The sequence below is a fragment of the Pongo pygmaeus genome, chromosome 10 (genome assembly GCF_028885625.2).
Source record: "Pongo pygmaeus isolate AG05252 chromosome 10, NHGRI_mPonPyg2-v2.0_pri, whole genome shotgun sequence".
Lineage (NCBI taxonomy): Eukaryota > Metazoa > Chordata > Mammalia > Primates > Hominidae > Pongo > Pongo pygmaeus.
In genome coordinates, this window is record NC_072383.2 from 118,201,533 (window position 1) to 118,217,399 (window position 15,867).

General features: G+C 43.9%; 1 protein-coding gene and 1 long non-coding RNA gene across 5 annotated transcripts in view; one reads left to right on the forward strand and one right to left on the reverse strand.

Moving 5' to 3' along the window:
* CCDC60 (coiled-coil domain containing 60) overlaps window positions 1–15,867 on the forward strand; it is a 202,602-nt gene that overhangs the window by 131,969 nt on the left and 54,766 nt on the right. For all 4 annotated transcript variants that reach the window (XM_054443570.1, XM_054443572.1, XM_054443571.1 and 1 more), the window contains exons 3-4: window positions 2,631–2,801; window positions 9,727–9,834. In XM_054443570.1, the coding sequence (XP_054299545.1) occupies window positions 2,631–2,801; window positions 9,727–9,834 (279 nt within the window). The remainder of the gene's footprint in view (window positions 1–2,630; window positions 2,802–9,726; window positions 9,835–15,867) is intronic.
* LOC134737627 (uncharacterized) overlaps window positions 1–15,867 on the reverse strand; it is a 278,740-nt gene that overhangs the window by 81,471 nt on the left and 181,402 nt on the right. The gene's annotated exons all lie outside the window — the stretch shown is intronic.

Here is a 15,867-nt window from a genome sequence, read left to right on the forward strand (position 1 = left end):
GGTTCAAGTGATTCTCCCTCAGCCTCCCGAGTAGCTGGGATTATAGGCACCCGCCACCACCCTGGCTAATTTTTGTATTTTCAGTAGAGATGGGGTTTCATCATGTTGGCCAGGCTGGTCTCGAACTCCTAACCTCAAGTGATCCACCCGCCCTGGCCTCCCAAAGTGCTGAGATTACAGGCATGAGCCACCGCACCAAGCCTACTTTCTTGATTTTATAAGAATATGTCAAAGAAAAAGACTTTTCAGACTTCAAACTCCTGGTCCAGTGATTTATTGCCCAGCAGGGGCAATTGTGCAGTCAGGCTACCAGGGGTAACAACCAAATTTAAACCTATAGAGGCCACAACAACTGCAAAGCAACTGCCACGTAGCTGGTAGTGATTGTGAATGGCCAATGATTGTAAGATACAGTTTCACGTCAAGGATGTTGAGATGTGAAAAAATGGGCCTTTCAGAATTGGGGAACGCAGGCCGATGCAATAGAAATGTACAAAATGAATTGATCTGGTATATAACAGGATGTTTTGTGTTGTGGGTGTTGTTAATAGCTTTAAAAGCTGTTAATGAAAACTCAGACATTTGCAGATTCCTGAAGCATTTTTACGTACAGTCCAAGCAATTCCCAAATCCAGGCTCACTTAAGAACCCAAGGCCCTGTGCCATGTTTCCTGCCTGCACTGTTAGCTTTAGCTCTAGCCACTCTTCTGTGCTCCAGTGTTTTAAAAATAGCTATAGCTCCCTAAAAAGGCCATCATCAGACTCACCTTTTTGCATTTACACCTGATATTCCATCCACTGGTATGCCATGTCCCACTTTGTTCTACTGGTGAATTCCTACTTAGCCTAAATACTACCTCCTCCAGAAAGCCTTCCAAGATTTCTCTAGGTTCCTATAGCCCTTTGGTACATTAGATTGAGAGTATCTGTTTGTGGGTGTTCTTCCTCCATTACACTGTGAACTCCTTGGGGGGCAAATGTTTTATCTTATTGCTTTGTGCAGCCCCAGTCCCCTGAACTGGTCCCAGGAATAGCAGGTTCTCAGCCAAGGTCAGCCAGAGGAATGAATGCATGAAATGTTATCACTTAGCTGCCACCCGTGTGATGTGATTTGAAAAATGCTGGAAAATCCCCACCTCCCACCTCCCAGCATATTCCCAATGGACATTTATAAGAGTCCCCCAATGAAATGAAATGCCCTTAATAACACCTTAACTCGTCTTAGCAAATAAGCAGGGGTCAACTAATCATATGAGTCTGGCCATGACAGCTGGCTGGGAATATTCCCATGCAAAACTGAGCACAAGAGAGACACCAGAGGAGAGGAAGAGGCCACCTTCAAAGAGGGAAAGAAAATACTACTTTCTCCAGGAAGAGGTCTCCAGCATCCCCCTAGTCTCAGTTAGGTGCCCCCTTCCCCCAAAGCCCAGAGTCATGCCTCTCCCGTTACCCTGTGCTATTATTGACTTCATGTATCTCTCTCTCTCTCTCCCGTATTGAACCATGAACCCTGAGGGACCCAATGTCTTGTTCATCACGGTATCCCCAACAGTCAGTACAATACCCAACACACGTTGGTTGCTTACTAGGAATTTGGAGAACAGATAAAATTGATGGTTGCTTATTAGGAATTTGGAGAACAAATAAAACTGAATTTGAGAACCAACATTTACATCTAGGAACAAAGTGGGCAGACAGACAGAAAGAAACATGTAGACACTTCTGCATCACTCCTTCTCTGCCACAGGGCTGCTAACTCCAACCCCAAGGTGAAGACTGGCAAAGCGCAGGGAGGTATGGACTGAGAATGCTTTCACATCAAGCCAGCATCAAGACATCTGATTAGGAAATAGTGGTTGAATTGGTATGAAAAGAATAATGAAATCCCAAGATATGTTACTTGACACAGCAAGAACACGCACATTAGTACTTGAACTTCTGTAGCAGTCATGCTCACAGATGTGAGCATTTAGGCAAATCAAAGAGAGGGCAGCCTTAGCCAGGAGCCTAGGCCCTTTAGTGCCTGCTATGCCATTGATTTTCATGGAGGAGCCCCTCTTCTGTGCCAGACACTTCACTGCTGACCCCTTCCCACGCATGATGGTATCCGATCCTGCGGGCTGTGAATTGTTATGTTCACTCCATAGCACCTAGCAGAGTGCCTGGTGCTGTAAGTGGGCACTCCATAAATATTTGTTGAGTGATGGGATGATGAAGGAAATGAGGCTCAGAGAGATTCAAGGATTTGGCCAAGGTCTTTAGTACAAGGTGGATCCAGAATTCAAACTCAGGTCTGGCTGAGTCTAGAAATCTACGGGAAGGCTCTTGCCCTGCAGGCACGAGGGCACACTCAGAGATTATTGGTCCCAAGACAATAAGAGTCAACTCATCTTTTTTTTAAATTTGTGTCTCCCTCTCCTCCCTCCCTCCCTCTCTGTCTTTCCCTTCCTCTCCCTCTCTCACTCTCTCTCTTTCTCTATTTCTCCCTGTTTCTTTCTCTCTATCCCTCTTTATCTCTCTTTTCTCTTTCCTCTCTTTCTGTCTTTTTCTTTCTCTCCTTCTCTTTCCTTCTCTCTCTCCCCACTCCCACTTTCCTCCCTCTCTCCCTCTTCCTCCCTGCATGTCTCCAGCTTTTTGATCCAGTCTGTGAAGACAGGCCGTGGATATTTTGCTATTCTGAGGGAAGAGACTGCAAAGAAAAAGAAGCAACAACAACTTCAGAAACTGAAAGAGGAGGAAAGAAATAAATTCCAGCCAGCCGAAAAGATCTCAGAAATCCACTATGGGGACACCTTATTGAGGTAAGTGGGTGCAGTAGCTGTGGCACTGAAGGTTTTGGGAACAACCACTGAGAGTGAACCCTGCCTGGTAAGGTCAAGCAAGGGCAGCTATCTCAGAGCAGGTGCCCCTTCTCAGCCTGGCATCTAACACCTTCTTTAGTGTGGTCCAACTAACCTTGATAGCCTCACTTTCTGGTATTCGCTGGAATATCTTCCACTTATCATAACCACCCAGCTTAAATGCTGCCCTCTCCCAATACTTCCCGGATTTCAGTCCAACCACCTCCTGCACCCATTTGTACTCCAGGTCCCCATAATACGTGTTTACATGCTAGTTTTAGTCCACATCAGTATCTCTGTTCCATACCTTCATTGGCAGCCCCAGGGCCTGGCTCATTGTCCACAGAAAGCAGGTGCATAAAAAATGCCTCCTTTTTTTTTTTTTTTTTTTTTGAGATGGAATCTTGCTCTGTTGTCCAGGCTGGAGTGCAGCGGCACGATCTTGGCTCACTGCAACCTCTGCCTCCCAGGTTCAAGCGATTCTCCTGCCTCAGCCTCCCAAGTAGCTGGGATTACAGGTGCCCACCACCATGCCTGGCTAATTTTTTTGTATTTTTAATAGAGACAGGGTTTCACTGTGTTGGCCAGGCTGGTCTCGAACTGCTGACCTTGTGATCTGCCCACCTGAGATTCCCAAAGTGCTGGGATTACAAGCGTGAGCCACCGTGCACGGCCTCCTTTATTTGTAAAGGACTTTCTCCTGGTTGGAAAAGGACTATCAACAGACTGGTCCATTATGAAATGCCCATGCATATAATAATAGTAATAACCACAATAACAATAAATACAACCATGATGATGATGTTTACTGTGTGCTTTACGCACACCTATTCGGCTAAATTTCAAAACATTCCTGAGATAGGTGCTATCATTGGCCCCATTTTAGAGATGGAGAAATGAGGCTTAGAAGTTAACTAATCTCCCCCAAGGTCAGTAGTTAGAAAGCAGCTCTGAGTCCCAAACTCAGTGGCACCAAAATCCATCAACTGCACCATTTGGCATGGACAAAATCCTGGGATACTTTGAGCTTGTGCAGACTGAATGAGGCACAAACCAAGGATAAAAGAGAAATGCCAAGGCAGCCAGGGAGGAAATGCAGGCTAGAAAAATGGCCTGCAGCTGAAGCCACTCTCCTGTGAGAGCAGCTGCTGCAACCCTAGCTACACATTAGAATCATCTGGCAAGTTTTTAAAAACACCACTGTCCAGGTCAGTTACATTAGGCTCTCTAATGTACATTAGCTGCTCATAGATTAAATTTTTATTTCAATAGTTTTTGGGGAACAGGTGGTGTTTGGTTTACATGAATAAGTTCTCCAGTGGTGATTTTGGAGATTATGGTGCACCCATCACCTGAGCAGTGTGCACTGTATCCAATGTGCAGTCTTTTATCCCTCACCCTCCTCCCACCCTTCCCCCAGGAGTCCCCAGAGTCCATTATATCATTCTTACGCCTTTGCATCCTCATAGCTTAACTCCCACTTATAAATGAGAATATACGATGTTTGGTTTTCCATTCCTGAGTTACTTCACTTAGAATAATGGTCTCCAACTCCATCCAGATTGCTGAAAATGCCATTATTTTGTTTCTTTTTATGGCTGAGTAGTATTCCATGGTGTATATATATATATGTATATACATACCACATTTTCTTTATCCACCCATTGATTGATGGGCATTTGGACTGGTTCCATATTTTTGCAATTGTGAATTGTGCTGCTATAAACATGCACGTGCAAGTATCTTTTTCAGACAATGACTTCTTTTCCTCTGAGTAGATACCGAGTAGTGGGATTGCTGGATCAAATGATAGTTCTACTTTTAGTTCTTTAAGGAAACTCCATACTGTTTTCCACAGTGGTTGTACTAGTTTACATTCCCAAAAAAAAGTGCTCAACATCGCTAATTATCAGGGAAATGCAAATCAAAACCACAACGCAATACCACCTTACTCCTGCAAAGAACGGCCATAATATAAAAAGGAATAGATGCTGGCCTGGATATTCATAGAATTTTTTTAAGTTCCCCTAAGTGAGTCCAGTGTGAAGCCACGGTTGAGAGCCGTTATGCTAAGGCTGCCTTCAGGAATCCAAACTGCCAGGTCATTTGCTGAAAATGAAATGGAAGCCATGACAGATACCCACTTTCCTCTGCACCATTTCCCAAATTCTGTTCTTCAGAATGTTAATTTACAGAATGTGAATATGTGCTTCTTATAAACAAGGGTCCTGTCAATGGAATCATATAATATGTGACTCTTCTGTGTCTGACTTCTTTCACTTATAGTGCATTTGAGGTTCATCCTAGAGAGAAAGCAGATGGGTGGTTGCCAGAGGCTGGGGGCAGGGGGAATGGGAAGTGACCACATGGGTGTGGAGTCCCCTTTTGGGAGTGATGAAAATGTTTTGTAACAAGAGGTGATGGTTGTACAACATGGTGCAATGTACTAAATACCACTACATTCTACTCCTTAAAACAGTTAATTTTATGTTCTGTGACTTTCACCTTAATAAATTTTTTCTTCAGGCCAGGTGTGGTGGCTCACACCTGTAATCCCAGCACTTAGGGAGGCTGAAGCAGGAAGATCACCTGAGCCCAGGAGTTCAAGACCAGCTTGGGCAACATAGAGAGACTCCATCTCTCTTTAAGGAAAAAAAAGAAAAATATATACAATTTTTTCAAGTAGAACAAGGGTTCTTGTCTGTGAGGCCTGGGGTATCGAGTCAGAGGAGAACAGGACCTCTTTAAAGCCCAGGGTTCCAGGTGATGGATGAGAACCTAGGCTGCAAGACCTCATGGAGTTGGTATATTTCCAGTCACCTCCCCCAGAATCACGGCTGTTGGGATCCCAAAATATTGTGGAAAGGGTCTCCTCTTTGACTCCTCATTGGTGTAGACCCTGGGATCCCCACAAATTGTGCCTTCCTGACCAAACTCAATGGCACCCATAGATTCTGATACTCCTAGTGACAGTACTGGCAGCCTTTCCCTGGAATAAAGAGAAGGCATGAACTCAGGGCTCTTTTTTCAGGAGCTATGCTCAGATTGACAGGCAAACCCAAAAAGCACTGGGGAAAGAGGGTGTCTATGAAAGACACGCCTGCGCCTGTTTAAATGGCTCAGGTGTAATGTTCCACTTGTTTGGATGGAGTTTTTTATCCATGGTCGTAGAACGCAATTCTCCCCTCTCCAATCCATGTTTCAGTGTGTGAGACATGATTTATTTAAAGTTTAATAAGTTTAAATATGCATGAGATCGCTCCTCTTGTAGACTTTGGTCTGGTTATGTCTTATCTGGTAGGTTCTATGAGCTATACAAGGCTGGTTATTAAAATAAAACTGGAAGTCATTATGGCAATGTAGCCATCAAATGCACGGGTGGCAGGGTGTTATAAAACAGCATTAGGAGATTGTCTACACCCAGACAGGGTAATGGTGGTGAAGTACACAAGCCTTGGAACCAGTTAGGACTTCCCCCATACAACTGTTTAACTTTGAACAAATCCCTGTACCTCTCTGAGTCTCCTTTTCTTCACGTACATAAATAAATGGTACCAAACTCCCAAGCTTATTATGAGGATTAGATGAAATGATACATAGCCTAGAGTCTACGCATAAGACATGCTCAGTAATTGTTCCTATTATGATGTAATAAAGTGAGTTTGAGCTCTCTGAGCCTCAGTTACCTAAAATCCTTAAATGTATGGCTAAAAATCTTAATTTCCATGAAAGCTGAAAAGCATCTCACATCTAACAGCAATGCTTCTATGGATAAAATTCCAATCACAAAAGTATAAAAAATACAAGTTTCATTTATAAATAATTTTTAAACAAAGTATTTGATCTTGTGCATCACAAAAGCGAAAGGAATTATTTTCTCCTCTCTGGATCTAAGACCATAGAATACATTCTTTTAGACAAAAATTTTAAGTCTGACAAACTTTGCAGGGAAAAAAAAAATCAAGCACATCCCCAAAGATTTCTGCCTGCAAGCAGTCTTTCCCACTGTGCTCAGTGACCTCATTTTTCAGCTGCAGATTCAGCTGAAAAGGTGGAAAAAAAAGTGACGGGTAAAATTTGTTTTATTATTGTGGTTGAGAGAAGACATAAAACCAGAGATTAGGGATGTAAAAGCTGGGTTAATTTCCACATATCCTAAACCACTGGAAGCATGGTTGAGCCAGTAAGAAAAGGTCACAGCAAGGTATTTGCTTGCGGTTTTCTCAGCTCTAGGGTTGAATAAAGAGTCAGTGGAAGTGAACATTGGAGGACCTAGATTCTGGTCCTAATTCTTGTTAGCTCTGTGATTCCAGAATTATCTTCAAATTCCCAGGAGGAAGGTAAACCCCTAACTTGTGTCCCAGCATCATCTCCACTGGCCCCCTGCATCCCATTCCCCACACTAAGCCCCAAGCTAAGTGATCTTTTCAAAATAGAAATTGCACACAGCCTAACACCCTCCATGGTTGCCATTCCTCACAGGGTAAACACAAAAGTCTGAGCAGGGGTTCAAAGGCCCTGGATGGTCTAGCCTGTGGCTTGCCTCTCCAGCCCCAGCTCATAGCCTCCTTTTACTCCCTCTACTCCAGCCACACTCTCCTACTTTCTTACTCATGACATGGCCTCCTCTACAGAGTCTTTACACATGCTGTTCCCTCTGGCTGGAAGGTCTTTCCCTCCTCCATTTACCCAGTTAATTTCCATTCAACCTTCAGATTTCAGCTCAATATTTACTTCTGCTACAGTTACTATTGCCATGAACACCCACTCTAAAACTTATTAACTCAAGATAATCAGAACTTCTTTCTCTCATAAATCTGCAATTTGAGTAAGGCTCAGAGGGGCAGCTCAAAGGACCCATTTCCAAGACAGCTCACTCACATGGGTGGCAAGTTGTATTTGGCTGTCAGTACGTGAGCTTGGTTCCTTTCCCTGTGGGCCTCCTTACAGGCTGCCAGCTTCCCCACAGCATGGCAGCTGAATGCTGAGTGAGCATCCCAGGACACAGGAAGGAGAGGTTGCCAGTTCCTGGTGCCCGGAATCACATGACTTCTGACATATTCTATTAGGTCAGCTGGTCACAGAGCCAAATGAACATACACCTACCTCTCGATTGGAGAAGATTCAAAGAATTTGGGGGACATGTTTTGAAATTTCCACAACTTCCTCAAGGAAGTACAGTATTCCCTGGCTTCCATTTCAGTCAAATTTACTATTCTAAGCTATTAAAGCACTTTCTCTTGGAACACTTATCACAACTGTGTGTTTGGTTGTACCCATCTCCCCCACTAGACTCAGCTTCGGAAGAGGAGAGGCTGCATCTGTTTCATACATTGCTGTATTGGCAGCCCCCAGTTCAGAGAAGAGGTTCAATAATTATTGGTAGAAATGAGTGAATCAGGGAACCTGTCAATGATCCAATCAATGAAAGTACTTACACTGAAGCTCAGAAACTAAAAGGCCTTCAGGTAACAGGCAGATGGCCTGAATTAGAAAGAAAGGCAGAGAGTGAGAACAGGGATGCTTGTGTTTGGGGTAACTGAAGAAGCACACACCTCATTCAAAGCAGTCTGTGGCCCATCATTCTTGTGTAGAAACACAGGCCCCGAGTGGCCACAGCTTTCAATTTTTTGAAGGCCAAAGTTTTGTCATTTTTATGTGACATCTCCCAATTTTAAAATACAGACAACTGATTCAATTACACACACACACAGAGAGAGAGAGAGAGAGAGAGAGAGAGAGAGAAAGAGAGAGAAAAAGAGAGTGGATTAGTTAAAATATGTTTGTGGGCTGAATTTGGCCATGGACAAAAATATATATACCCTACAGCCAGGTGCGATGTCTCACGCCTGTAATCCCAGCACTTTGGGAGGCCAAGGCAGGTGGATCACTTGAGGACAGGAGTTCAAGACCAGCCTGGCCAACATAGCAAAACCCCATCTCTACTTAAAATACAAAAAAGTAGCCAGGCATGGTGGCACATGCCTGTAATCCCAGCTACTCGGGAGGCTGAGGCATGAGAATTGCTTGAACCTAGGAGGCAGAGGTTGCAGTGAGCCAAGATCACGCCACTAGACTCCAGCCTGGGTGACAGTGAGATTCTGTCTCAAACAAACAAACTATATATATCATATGACTCAAGCATGACAACAACCCCCCCTCCAAAAAAAAAAAATCCTATTTTCTATAATGGAAATGATTTGCTCTGCTGTAATGGTGAAAGAAAAAATACCTAAATATGGTATTAAATTGCTGTTTCCAGAACACAGCTGAAAGTATACCTTGTCTGGCCCTTGAAGCAAACATTTCCAAACCTAGTATAATATACTAGTATACCGCATGATTTATCTTGTTTATTCTCTTGGCTCTTCTAGCAAATTATATACTCCACGAGTCAGGGACTTTTTTTTTTTTTCTGAGATGGAGTCTCGCTCTGTCATCCAGGCTGGAGTGCAATGGCACGATCTCAGCTCACTGCAACCTCCGCCTCCCGGGTTCAAGAGATTCTCCTGCCTCAGCCTCCCGAGTAGCTGGGACTACAGGCACGTGCCACCACGCCCAGCTGTTTCTGTATTTTTAGTACAGACAGAGTTTCACCGTGATAGCCAGGATGGTCTTGATCCTCCTGACCTTGTGATCCACCTGCCTCGGCCTCCCAAAGTGCTGGGATTACAGGCATGAGCCACCGCACCCGACCGAGGGCAGGGACTTTTATATGCTCTGTTAAGGAACTGCATCTGACACCCTCATCCCTCCAGCAGAAATTATTTGCCTGATACATAGTAAGGGCCCAGTCATATCTGCCAAATAGACCGTGGCAAGAGAAGAAGGTGTTCAAAGCTACTGCTCATTGTTCACGTTGTTTCTCTGTCTGCTTGTCCTTCAGCACATATGATGATGAGAAGCTGAAGACGCTGGGAGCTAGAGTCACGCGTCGCCCATTCACTCCCATCCACAGCTGCATCATTTCTCCCTCGCTACCCGAGGCTCACGTGTAAGTAGTCTCACCTCCGGCTCATTTGCTTTGCTAGCTTATAAATTGAAGCCAAACTGAAATGACTCAACGAGCTGTCATGTCAGTAGCTGTTCCTTTGTCCTCTTGAAAGGGACATGGAGCCTGGAGCTGGCAAAGCTATTTGGCATATAAAAATAACAGAAAGTAGACACAGTGGTTTACAGCTAAGTGGCAAATCAGCTGGGACTGAGTCATTTCATTTCTTGCCAAGCCAGACGCTCTAATGTCAAATAGTTTGCAAAGCCTGATAAAATCTGTCTACAGCCCTCATCGAGTGTGTGCGAGAACATCTCAGCCTGTGCTCAGGGGCACGTTTTCCCCAAGACTCAAGGAGCTGTTTCCCAGAGAAGCCCCTCCAGTTTTCTGACCCGAGGCATGAACTCATCATTGCATGGTGCAATGGGAACTAATCAACCTTCCAAAGGACACTCTTGCTTTCTAAAGTCTTGACATCTTGTTCCCCTTGTGTCTGTTCCAAATCTCAAGCCCAACTTTTTCTTTCTCACCAGTTAGCACTTTTCAGCTGGAAGATTTCAGGCACAGGGATACATGCTTTTGACTTTAGGGCAGGGTTTTTCAGCCTTGACACCGCTGACATTTTGAGAGAAATAATTAATTCTTTGTTGTGAAAGGCTGTCCTGTGTATTGTAGGATGTTTAGCTGCATCCATGGCCTCTACCCACTAGATACCAGTGTTGACAACCAAAAATGTCTCCAGACATTGCCAAATGTCCCCTGGGAGCAAAAGTGCATGAGCCCCCACCCCACATCATACAAACACACACAAACACACACACACACTCCACATTAAGAACCACTGCTTTAGGGCAATGGATTCATTTAGAGCTGTGATACAATGATTCCAGACTTCTCTGTCTACTCATTTGTCAAATATTTATTAGGCTCCTACAGTGTTCACAGTGATAATGGCCACTCCTCATCACTCTGTAGCATTATCTCACTCAGTCCTCTCAGCCTCCCTGTTGCATAGGTGTATCATTATTCCCTCTCTGCAGATGGGAAAGCAGAAGCTCAGAGACATATACTCACCTATTCAGGGTCACAGAGGTCAGTGTGTTGCTGAGTCAGGTCGGTCTGACTGCAAAGCCCAAACTTTCATCACCACATGCTACACAGAACATATATCCCACAGCCTTGTCTTTAAGGAGTTCATAATATATTTGGCAAGCCAAGTTTCCTATACATGAAGAGTAAAAGAATGCAAGAGTGAAATCATAGGATAAGATGGCAAACAAAAGAAAATCACTAATAAGAGTACTTAATTCATGAATGGAAGATGCAAAAACCATCACTAACACCATCATCATCATCACCATCATCCTTACCACCATCATCATCATCACCATCATCATCACCATCATCATCATCACCATCATCATCATCACCATCATCATCACCATCATCATCACCATTATCATCATCACATTGTGTTGGACACATCCTTATCCCTCCCTAATATTTCAGTCATTAATGAGCCCTATCCCACTCCATCCCATCCCAATGCCCCCCTACCTCTCTTTGATTGGTATTATGATTATAATATTCCAGCCAGCAGCCTAAGCTTGATGTTCTTAAAGCATCTCCTTGCAAAAATAGGCCTTGCAATTTCTCATGATGTCTCTTGAATACACTTGCACTTCTGCCCATCTCTTCCATGGACAAGACTTCTGAAACCAGTTGGTATAGAACCAGTGGGCTTTCACTTGCATCTGAATCATCTGGGGGTGGGGGAGAGCAGGGAGGAAATGTTTCCAAGAATGCATATTCCTGAGCCCCATCCACAATTTATTTGGTCTGAGCCATTGAGGCTTACTTAAATCAGCTATGAAGTGATGGAGAGAGTTTCTTACCCATCTTCTGTCAATGTCAGATGGGAAAACTAAAGCCCAGAAAGGGGGAAGAAACTGCCAAAAGTCTCACAACAGGAATCTTTTTTTTTTTAATTTTTTATTTGCATAGGTTATTGGGGAACAGGTGGTGTTTGGTTACATAAGTTCTTTAGTGGTGATTTGTGAGATTTGGTGCACCCATCACCTGGGCCATATACACTGCACCCAATTTGTAGTCTTTTATCCCTCACCTCCTTCCCACCCTTTCCCCTTGAGTCCCCAAAGTCCCCTGTGTCATTCTTATGCCTTTGCATCATCATACCTTAGCCCTACTTATGAGTGAGAACATACTATGTTTGGTTTTCCATTCCTGAGTTACTTCACTTAGAATAATAGTCTTCGACCTCATCCAAATTGCTGCAAATACCATTAATTCACTCCTTTTTATGGATGAGTAGTATTCCATCATATATATATATATATATATATATATATATATATATATATATATATATATGTCACAGCTTCTTTATCCACTCATTGATTGATGATCATTTGGGTTGGTTCCATATTTTTGCAATTGCAAATTCACAACAGGAATCTTGATCTCCTGACAGCTAAGTCAGATCTTTATACCAGGTTTGTTACATAGGCTATTACTATTATTATTATTATTATCACAGTGGATGTCGTTCATATTTGTATTGGACCAGGGGTCAGCAAACTTTTCCTTAAAGGGCCAGACAGTAAAAATTTTAGGCTTTGCTGACCAGGTGGTCTCCCTTGCAACCACTTAACTTTGCTGTTGCAACATGAAAACTACAACAACGGATGTGGCTATGTTCCAATAAAGTTTTATTTACAAAACCAAAGTGACAGGCCCACAGGCTGTAGTTTTCTGTAGTCCCTATCCAGCACTGAAGGCTGCCTTTTCTTATCCTCAGCTGTTCAAAGGCTCTGGCTGCATTTGATGACTTTATTAGTAAGCTATGTCTGTATTACAGATCACCTCAACATGGAGTGGCTTAAAACAACGATTTAGTATTGCTCCTAAGTCTACATGTCAGCAGGGTGGTTCTGCTGGTCAGGCTGGCTCAGCTTATCTTGGCTGGATGTGCTTATGTGTGTACACCCAGCTGATGGGTGAGCTGGAGGTTGGCTGATCTCAAATGGCCTCATTCACAAGTCTCTTGGTTGGTTGGTTGGTGGCCAGGGTGACATGGGTGAGATGCTGAATGTCTCTCAATACCCAGCAAGCAAACTCAGACTTGTTCACATGGCAAGCAGAAAGAGTTCCAAGAACAAGATCCTAAGTACCCAAAGCCCCTTGAGGGCAATGACGGTGATGATGATGGTGCTGGTGATGATTATTGCATTTTCCATCTGTGAACTAGGCTCAGAGTGAACACAGTTACCCTCTCACCACATTCCACTGGCCAAAGCAAGTCACCAGGCCAGCCTAGATACAAGGAGTATGGGGAAAGACTTCCCTTCTTGATGGGGGGAAGCAGCAAAGTCACATCCCAAAGTGTGCAAAGCAGAGAGGGATGGAATTGTTGTAATCAGTCTACTAAAAGGCACCAGGGCTGGCCCTGCCTGGTAATTCCTGAATTTTCAGTTGTCGCATCAGCCAATGCAGATCAGAGCCTGGTCAGTCCCTTCAATCCCTGTGTGATCGATCCCAAAAGTGGCTGATAATTCCAAATCGACTGTGTAGGGATCAATTCAATCATGTAACAAGAGACTGACCTTTATCTTTAAAAAGGGAAGGGAGTGGTCTCTAGGAATGAGAAGCAGCCCCTCATTTTTCCCTCTTAGATGACTGGGCTGTGCCCCACAGCCTTTAATGAGTGATTGGGCAGCAAGTGCAATGCGTGCAACCTGTGTCCAGATTTGCCCTTGGCAATCAGCACGGGGTGCTTGGAATGGCTTTGAATGCATTTTCCAATTTCTCTTGTAAAAGAAAAAAAAATGCTTTCTTCTCAGAATGTTTATGCCCACTGGGATTCTGGTTGGTACAGCAGTTTTAATAGAGTGAGCTATTCAGGTGTGCTGACCGCTGGCACTCGCCCGGAGTTCTGAGCTCAGGGACTTCAGAAGCAGGCTTTGTGTATCCCTGTTCATCATTTTCACCTCTTATTCCCTGCATTTAAAACAATAAATGTTCTCTCTTCTAATTTGACAAAATCCAAGATACTATGCTATGACCTGACACATGATCATTATGCGAAAAGACCGATTTCTATCAAGCATGCTTCTGGGGACTTTTTTTTTTAAGTTTGTTTCACTGCAGATTAGAAGAGCAATCATCAGGTTTAGGGCACTTTTTATAAACAGAGAAAAAGGACCAGATCTATCAGATGAAACCCTATTCTGATGAAAAGGGAGGCTCTACCCTGTAACAAGAGACAACATCCACATTTTCATTAAGAGCATGAATTCGGAAGACAGACTGCCTGGGCTCACATTCCAACTCTGCCATTTGCTGTCTTTTGTGACCTTGGACAAGTCACATGGCCCTTTATGCTTCAGTTTCCTCATCTGAAAACGGGCATTATAATAGTACCTTATTCACAGAATTTTATAAGAATGAACTTAGTTAATGGATATTGGGCACTTAGAACAGTGTCTGGCATAGAGTAAGTACTCTTATGGGAAGTATTTACCATTACTATTACTTTGTTGTTCTGTTGTTGTTGTTTTTGTTGCTACTCTTTATTATCTCAATGGTTCTGTGTATAAGAATTGTGCTCAAGTACAGGTGCAATGGCTCATGTCTGTAATCCCAGCACTTTGGGAAACTGAGGCAGGTGGATCGCTTGAGCCCAGGAGTTTGAGACCAGCCTGGGCAACATGGCAAAACCCCATCTCTACAAAATACAAAAACTATCTGGGCAGGTGTCACATGCCTGTAGTCCCAGCTACTCAGAAGACTGAAGTAGGAGGATCGCTTGTGCCCAGGAGGCAGAGGCTGCAGTGAGCCAAGATCACGCCACTGCACTCCATCCTGGGCAACAGAGTGAGACCCTGTCTCAAAAAAAATTTTTAAAAAGAACTGTGCTCAAGTTATCAGTTCAGAAAAATATCAGATCTGAACCAATTCATTCCCACCATTTTCCATCAGTAACTGAAAATCTATTGAGCCGACCCTGTGCAGAGCACAGAGCACCCTGTGGCGGACAAGACTCTGTAGGTTGTAGGCTCAAGGGCTGGAAAGTCAAGTAAACAGGTAGTTACAGCAGAGCAGGAACCCAAAGGTGAGGACAGGAAGGACACATTGTAGGGATGGGGATGCTTTAGAACCTCCTTAGAGTGAGCCCAGCCCAGACCTACAGCAATCAAGGAAGGCTTCCGGATGGAGATGAGAGCTGAAGCCCAATCACTAAGAGTCAACAAGGAAGAGGAGCAGGAATATTTATCAGGAGCAGGGAACAGTGCTAAGCACCTCACTAAGTCACTAAGTCACCTCACCCTCACTCTCACCTTTTAAGAGAGGTACTGCAATTACCACCATTTTACAGATAAGAAAACTGAGGCTCAAAGAAGTTAAGTAATTTGGCCAAGGCCACAGGGCCAGTAGATGGCAAAGCTAGAAGTTTAACATGGATGGTGCAAAGAGCGAGCATGGTGAGCTTGAGTGACTGAGCGGATTTTTCCCAGGCCGCAGGTGGTAGCACAAGGAACAGACAGGACAATTCCAGGCTGGAGAGGCGGACGGGGCCTCATGTGTGTCAGTGCATTAGTTTGCTGGGGCTGCCATGGTAAACTACTAGACTGTGTGGCTTAAAGAACAGAAATGTATTTCCTCACAGTTCTGGAGGCTGAAAACCCAAGATCAAGGTGCTGTCAGGGTTGGTTTCTCCCAAACCTGTCGAGGTTGGAAGATCGCTCTCTCCCTGTCTTCTCTGTGTCCTCACATGGTCTTTTTCTCAGTGCTTGAAGCCCTGGCATCTCTTTGGGTGTCCAAATTTCCTCCTCTTATAAGGACACCAGTCAGATTAGATTAGGGACCACGATAATGGCTTCATTTTTAAGTGAATCCACTCTTTAAAGGTCCCATCTCCGAACACAGTCACACTCTGAGGTACAGGGTTTAGAACTTCAACAAATGAATCTGGTATGTCCACAATTCAGCCAATTACAAATTATTTAGGAAGTTTGA